Source organism: Oncorhynchus gorbuscha, linkage group LG06 (assembly GCF_021184085.1).
Source record: "Oncorhynchus gorbuscha isolate QuinsamMale2020 ecotype Even-year linkage group LG06, OgorEven_v1.0, whole genome shotgun sequence".
Taxonomy (NCBI): Eukaryota; Metazoa; Chordata; class Actinopteri; order Salmoniformes; family Salmonidae; genus Oncorhynchus; species Oncorhynchus gorbuscha.
The window spans coordinates 59,116,215-59,124,502 of record NC_060178.1 but is presented as its reverse complement, the minus strand read 5'-3'; the positions used below and the strand labels follow the sequence as shown (position 1 = coordinate 59,124,502).

The following is an 8,288-nucleotide window of genomic DNA, read 5'->3' as shown; positions in this document are numbered from 1 at the left end:
GAGCTTGGTGTGGCATATGTGCCACAACATGGAGATTGAAGAGAGCATAGAAATATAAGACAATGTGTTGAAGGCTGGCACTCCCTTTTTATAAAACCGTCCCCACCAGGAAAAGTGGACCATGGAGTCTGTGCTATGTATACTTATCTGCTATGTATGATATTCCATCTACGAAATTATTCCTACACAGGTACAATTATGTGCTTATTGCAAATGCGATGTATGTGTGGACTACAATGCAGCGGCAATGCAAGACCAAGGGAGTGACGCATTGCAGGTACAAACACACCAATCAGAGATCGCTATTTCATCCATCTACGTCTTGTGCCGCGCAAGACATATCACTGACTAGCAGAAAGTATACATGCGCAGCTGGCCAGTCCATCTTCTAAAGCCACTTTTTATGTTTGAATATGGCATATAAATTCATGTCGGTGAAATATTAACAGAGTTTAGGTAATTTTACAAATAGTTTTACAATTGATCTCAATAAATGTGTGTTTGTGCTAATTTAGTAAATTAGGAGAAAGGAGGTTGGCGGAGGGATCGCAAATGGGGGAGGAGTTAAAGTACAACGGTTAAAGGCGCGTCAAACTGTCTCCTAGTGCATTCCGTGAGGTTGTAACTTTAAGCTGCGTCTATATCTCCTTGCTAAGCGTCGTAAAAAACCTGCTGCTACTATATCGCAATGGTAAGTGAACCGAATTCATTTTTTCCCCCGCCTCGCTATATGGTTCAGTAGTTGTCGTCCTTCCGTTTTTTTTTCTCGACAAAAGTACTTCGTTACTTGTGCTTGACAGCCATGCTGTCTGAATAGGCGAACCTGCGTGCTGGCGCAGACATGTTGCTGGCCTCCGTCGTGATTTGGATACTTCAGCATTATTTAATATATTGCAGGAATTTAGTATAATAACTTAGCTAGCTAGTGACTGTAAAATGTTGGCAACTTTTACAGTTAATGTCATATTAGAAAGCAGCTGACGCGGACTAACGTTTAGAGGAGCATGACGTTACTGTACGTAGCCGAAGTTAGCTAAGATTACCGCCAATTTGCGGTTGGCTAGGAACATTCAATAGCTAGCTTGCTAACTATTTGAAGTTTAGAATAGGTCACGTTAGCCGGATAGCTACATGGCTTAACGTTACTGTTCTGTCTTGGCTAGTATCTAGCCATCAAATTTGTCCTCTCTAGTTTAAAGAGAATTCTCGAATTTGCTTCCGGTACTTGCTGTCGTGTAACGTTAGTTGACGTTATGTATTTGTGTTGGCTAATTTGACTCGCTAACGTTAAAGCTGAAACTGCTAGGGTAGGTTCACTAGCTACTGTAGTTAGCTAACTCTACTGTAGATGGTCAGTTGATGATGGATTCAGAGTTGACGTTAGTTTAAGTTCATGCAAGCCAGTTGCCATCACCACTAGTCGGTTAGTTAGTCAACATATGTTAAGTGGTGGCTCATATGTTATAATTATTATAACATCTATTCCCCCCAGGCTGATCAGCTGACAGAGGAGCAGATTGCCGGTAAGACAGCATTGCACTCGTCTGTCCCCTACCCTGGAACGTGGCCCACTGTGGATCCCCCCCACCTACTCGGCATTGGATTTATATTTTGGCCTTTTAAGGCTTGCATTGGGACAAGCTGGTCATAAAACGATAATGAATGGGCAGGCTTTCTAGCCTTGGGTCTAAAGGACTCCATGGGAAGCAACACAACACGCTTTTTATGATTTCCATGATAAAATCAAAAAGGGATCATCTGGTCCCACCTCTTTCTCAACTGCTGGTTGCAGCCTTTAACCTGGGTGTGTCCTCTCCTTGTTGGATGACATTCTGCTAGCTAGTTCATGGCAGGAAGGCTGGCAAGTAAAGTGAGACTAAGTTCAATTGGAATCTTGAGTCTGTAACATGACCCAGTGTATGCAAAACCTTTTTCTACAGAAAAAAAACTAACTCGTGGAGAAGTTGCCAAGTTCACGTGGTCCCCCCAGGACAGTGGTCAAGTCAACTTGCATTAACTGACATCTTTTCATATTTTCTTTCACTAGTCTGCTGTTAGTCTGAACATGTTTTGCATGTCAGCAGTCAAGTTAAGATTTTCAAAAAGCAGTGTCACTTGCCACCATGTGTTTTGCATCATGATGTAGAAAGTGATGACTTTGCTTCTGGAGAACTTGACTAATGACACTCCCAACATGTTTGTGTATATGTAAGCTTTTAATGTGTAAAGTCTAGTTCAGATGGGGGTTGCTGACAACATGCATCTCATTTGGTGTGTGGTTTGAATATTGTAATTGTAGGGATGTATCCCCTGTTTTGTACAGTGGATTTCATACTTTACGCTAGAAAAGAACTAGACTGGCCTAGATGGCTGGCCCATGTTTTCAATGTAATCTACTGCATGACATTTCGTGGTTGCCATCTTTCTAGATGAGGTTTTACTGGGTCGCCTGCGCACTAGACAGACTGCAGTATCTTGTGAACATGCTCTGGAATATCTTGGGTTGTGGACTCTGCCTCAGGGATGTCTTATTTAATACAATGGGAGTTTTGTTCATGATGGTGACGAGTGTCTTATTAGGAATTTAAATGTGATTTCTCTATGGGAATTGTCTTTCTGGGCTGGACTTTTATTAAACTGCAATACTGACTCTCTCCTCTGGGAATTTGAAAGGGGGGGGGGCATCTGTTAGTGCTTTGGTAAAGTGGAGGCAATTGATGTGTTGTCATGGTTATTTTTGTTTGACCCCTGTGAGGGTTTCCTGACACTGGCAGGTCTATTTATTACACAGTACTCCTGCAACAAAGGAAGTTCCTACTTATAGCGAAGGATCCTCAACTGCAGGCCTAATTGTGGTTCACTATGCTGACAAGCTGTTGCAAGCCATGACTAATTGCAGACTTTGCACAGCAAGACCGCTGGTTATCACGATAGACTGCTTGTCATTCATTCTGTGCCAAGTTGGAATTTTTTTCTAGAGCTCTGACTTGTTCCCAGATATCTTGAAATCACTATTTTATAGCAGGATAGAATTTAGGATGGGGTATATTGCTAGAGAATTTCACGGGCAATAGTTATTTCATTGTGCAACTTTTTTTTGTTTTGTACTAGCCTTTGTGGGTTTCCTGTATCTGAGGAGTCACTTCCCCTGTTGGCAGTTCAAGAGGAAGGCCTCAGTTTCTGTTTATCTCTCTGCAGAGTTCAAAGAGGCTTTCTCGCTCTTTGACAAGGATGGCGATGGCACCATCACCACCAAAGAGCTGGGCACTGTCATGCGCTCTCTGGGCCAAAACCCCACAGAGGCTGAGCTGCAGGACATGATCAATGAGGTGGATGCTGATGGTGAGAAGCCAGCTCTTTCACAACTTCCTGTTGAGACTAGATGTGTGCAGTCACTGAAGAGATGTCCTAAACATGTGTCTTCTCCCTCCCAGGTAATGGAACGATAGACTTCCCAGAGTTCCTGACCATGATGGCGAGGAAGATGAAGGACACAGACAGTGAGGAGGAGATCAGAGAAGCATTCCGCGTCTTCGACAAGGTAACACACATCTGCATTCATCCTAACAAGGTGTTTGGGTGTGGGACAGTGCTCTAACGCATGTGTGCGCTGCTCTAGGATGGGAACGGTTACATCAGTGCTGCTGAGCTGCGCCACGTGATGACAAACCTTGGGGAGAAGCTGACTGATGAAGAAGTTGATGAGATGATTAGAGAAGCAGACATTGATGGTGATGGTCAGGTCAACTATGAAGGTTGGTACAAAATATTATTTAACATTTTCTAAATTTAGATTTTATTATTTTCTTGGATGGTGTCAAACTAACGTTGACCTTTTTTATCATTTGCAGAGTTCGTACAAATGATGACAGCGAAGTGAAGGCCTTGTACAGATATTTCTTATATAAATAACTTGCCTTTTTTTCTTTGTAATTTATCTGTAAAATCTTAATAGCCCTCCCTGCTGTCCAAAGGAACTGCATGTAAACTGCATAGGCTCTGAGTCCCCATGTCCCTTTCTTTTGCTGTCATCGTGTTTTGGAGTGACGGCACGGTTGTAATAAGGAATGCCCGTCGCAGCCACTGGGATTGGCCAGAGCTTAGAACCGTCACATCTGCTCAGCTCCAGATGCGTGGTGACGGTGGAGACCTGTCAGCTGGTTGTCACATGGCAACACTGTTGGAATGGAAACAGTGTAGAGGAGTCAACACTGCATGGACTACGGACAAAGTATATGAAATCTCTCAGCATTGCACTACTGCAAAAAATGACTGGTGTATCTTCTAGATACTCGTACAAACTCTTTTTGTATCTGCTGTTCTATACCAGAAAACAACTTTGTTTTAATCTTACTATGCTTTTTAATGTTTTACTCACTATTCTTTTATGGCCTTTGGCTGTGCTTCAACTAATTCATTCCAAGTTGTATATTTTTGTTTTCCAATAAAATTTACAATTTACCCAGATTTGAAAATTGTGTTTTCTCAGCTGTAATAGTTTAAGTTAAATTTGTCTATGAAAGATTATCCTTTTGCAAAGAAACCAACATGAGAGCTGTTTACTAATGTACCCATGTAAGGTCCCTGAGCAGTGGAATGCGCATCAGCCAATGCCTTGTAACATTCAGCTCTAATTCCTATTGTCCTTTAAATAAAAGGACAATGGGATCAAAAGCTTCTCTTTTTAATAGTACTCCATTAGATTAACACTAATGTCTAGACCCTTTGCTAAATAGATGCATGGTGTGATGTTGGCTCAGTACCAGGCAGATGTTGACTCATCTTATTTGGCACAAGTGCCTGAATAATGCTTCAGGTCAAAACGCCAAGGCAATAAAATGAACTGAAAGTTATTTTTAGGTTAAACAAGGAGTTTGTTTACAGATATGCTAAGTGTTTATATTAATGATAAAGCTCATTATGGAGCTCACCCATGCTTCCTGAGCCTGCACCCTTGCCACACTGCATAGTGACATGCTAGCAACTAGTCCATCTGGAAGTACTGTTCATGGCATGGAAAAGCAGCTCTTGGATCTAGAAAGGCAGTATGGGAATAGGATTGCAATAACATTTAGTGTTATGGCCAACGTAACATTGATGCCTGAGTTACTCGTCAGTTCTGTTTCACCTTGAGGCTAGTATGCAGCACAAGCTTTGGCATTATCACAGCTATTTCCTCAGTGTCAAGTAACTACCACTATGCACAGTTACAATTTGTGGGGGGGGTTAGGGGTTAAGGTACAAATATGATAACTTTTGTCTCGACAGATTTGATTTTGAGATTAATCAGATTGTGTGGGTCCCTTTTTTAGCATGTCTCTTCGGCTGAGTGTACACAGCCAAAATCAGATATTTTGCCCAGAAAGAAAAAAAACACTGATCTGATTAGTCAAAATACCAATTAGTGGAAAAAGATCAGAATTGTGCAGCCTGTGTAAAAACAGCCTCAGTGTCACATGACATGAGACTCCCTTGACTCGTTTAAACATGAATTCCTGGCTCCTTTGAATCATATGTCCCATGTAGCCTAACAATGAGGCAGAAGTACAATATTCTGCTCCTGCTCCCACATAAATCTTAGCAGGCTGTCTAGATGATCTTTAGCTCTGGTTTATACTTACACTGCATCACTCAGCTGTATGTGATCTGAGAAGGGAGTTTGGACAAGGCCACTAGAAACAGGTGCTTATAATAAAGGGGTCTTACACAAGTTACTCAACAGGGCCATAACCCTCTGAGAAGACGTGTCTAATAACTATTAACTTGATTTATTAAGGGTTTTCATACATGTGTCTATGTGACCGCCCACATTTGTTGGGTAGAAGTGTGTTACGCATCTAGTAATAGCTATATAATAGCGATTCTCATTCTCAAGGATACTCATTCACACTTATTTAAAGATCCCGATGAGACTCCAACTAACCTACCAAAAAGTAGCCTATAAAGATCACTGTCACACTAAAATGCCACTGGAAAACCAGTTATGACACATTTGGGACACATTAATAACAGGCCGTGCAGTAGGCCTGTGTGACGTCACAAAGGATTCAATGTCATAGTGACTATGGCAATTTTGATTCGTGTCATAATCAACATCCTAAACTTCAACCTGAGTCACACAGCGTCAGGTTGTCTGATAGAGGGAGAAGCTGTAACGGGATCTCTGTTGGACAAACAGCAGACGGTGAAGTGCGGGGGGAAAACACAGCAGGGGGAAAACACAAAGTTGGTGACATATCCCGCAATGATGCATCACGCAGGGCAGATGAGAGGGTAAGCTTAAGACTATTCAGTGTTATTTCCATCTTTGTATAGATACTACATTGGGTAATAAAAAAAATGGTTTGTTGAGAGCTGAAATATGCTGTGAAGTGAGATCATCTTTGCCCTCAGGAGGAGTTGGTAGTCATATGATATTATGGCTGTTGATACACTGAAGTTAGATTCAGTCTCTTGGCAAATAAATACATGAGCTAAAATGCAGTCATTAAAATGCAGAAATGAATAAAGTCTGTATTATTTAGTCACATAGACTTCAAAATACAGTCCACAAACAAGTCGTTCTTCTGTTTGGCCTTTCTTCCATCTACAGGGCAATGAGAAAGGAGAGGTGTGAAAGAGGCGGCTGGTGGATGGGTACCTTGAAAGTAGGTGTTTTTAGTGAGGGGAAAACAACTAGCAGTTTGTTTCAGTAACACATCTTCACACCATCATGTCAGAAAATGTCCTTAATACTGTATATGTACAGTAATAGTGGAATGATAGTGTTTCATAATATTTTTTTCCCCCAAAACCTTATTGGGGCCCACACAAAATTCCATTCTAATGGTGCATCCTTCTAACTGGTCAACAAGACGGACCAGCTCTTGTTGTCAAATTGACTGGGGCCAGCAAATCTCTTGTTGTCAATTCAACAACGGGCAAAACAAGATATTTGCTGTCCCCAGTCAATTTGACAACAAGAGACGGTTTGTTGTTGAATTGTTACAAGTAGTACCTTTAAGATATGACATAAAACTCTCTATCCAGTGCAGTTAAAGGTGATGCTGTCCAAAAATGCCTTTTCAATCTCTGTTTCCTGTATATGCGGGAAATTGTGTGCGGGAGTTATAACATTTCTTTCTACAATTTTATAACATTTGTATATCTCCTTTTCCTTTCATCACCATTCCCCCAGGAAACGCCCATCCCTGGGAGTGACCACATCCGGGACTTCATTGAGGAGGCTGGCATAAACCCGGTCCGTAGGACATATGGCTTTAAGGGTACTAGGTCGAGTCGCCCAGATGTAGATGCATAAGGGGGACCTGCTGCTACTGGGAGCCTAAAGCTTCACTGAATCCACCCAGGAGGCCCTCCAACGTCAGGCCTCCTACTCCTTTAAGAACTGCCCCCGGCCAAACAAAAAGGGAGGGGCGTGGGGGCAGAGGAGAAAGGGAGGTGAGGAGAAGGGGGTGTTATCAGCAGTAATTTATCTTCTAATAACACTGTTTTATTTGAAATTATAACCTGAGAGTTTGTCCAGGAAATTTACCTTTCACCATGCCACTGCAATGTGACCGAGAAACCAGTGCCCAAGATACCCTGCAAGTAAACACTTGCATAATGTTGACACTCAAATCTGAGTCACTGCAAGCAGACTGCCTCTGATTCATCTCCTTGATATTTGAATCATCCCCAGATATCTTTTTCCTGTGATCTTTCATCTCTTCAAAACATGTACAAACAACGACCTGACCTCTCCATTTCAGTGCCACACAACAGGTCTGGCCCACTGAGGTATAATAAGAACTAGAGACGGCCTCCAAGATGGCCAACCTTTATTTTCAACATAATCTACTCACGTTTGCATGCGCCATTTTGTGGTTGCTGCCGTTTTTCTTACTGGGATTACTACATCTGTGCACTAGTGCTCAGTGCGCCCTGGACAGACAAAAGTATTGCGTGAACATGACCCGGGAACTCTGCAGAGCACCTGGACAGCTAAACAAGCCAACCATCACTTCCCCTGGCTAGCTGGGGTCATGACCTCAGAGCATGAATATAAAATGTTAATATCTTCGGCTGTCAGTATTGGAAGATCTTTTTTCATTTGAATAATTCAATGGGTGATCTTGCACAAAGGTGATGGAATAAAGTATTTTATTAGGATTGTTCAAATTTGAGTTATCTATGGGGCCATCAATGTGAATTGTCTTTCTCAACCTGGGTGTGGTTAAACAGCAGTACCGAAGCAATACTATATGTGCAGTCAAAATCGTGCTTCCAGACCGTAACCCTAGCCCCTT

At 42.0% G+C, this 8,288-nt stretch overlaps 1 protein-coding gene across 1 annotated transcript; it reads left to right on the top strand.

Moving 5' to 3' along the window:
* The first annotated feature begins 561 nt into the window (after positions 1-561).
* LOC124038162 (calmodulin-1) lies at positions 562-4,467 on the top strand. Its single transcript, XM_046353681.1, has 6 exons — positions 562-691; positions 1,493-1,523; positions 3,199-3,342; positions 3,435-3,541; positions 3,620-3,755; positions 3,852-4,467. The coding sequence occupies exons 1-6, from the start codon at positions 689-691 to the stop codon at positions 3,878-3,880; spliced, it is 450 nt and encodes a 149-aa protein (XP_046209637.1). The 5' UTR covers positions 562-688; the 3' UTR covers positions 3,881-4,467.
* The last annotated feature ends 3,821 nt before the right edge of the window (positions 4,468-8,288 follow it).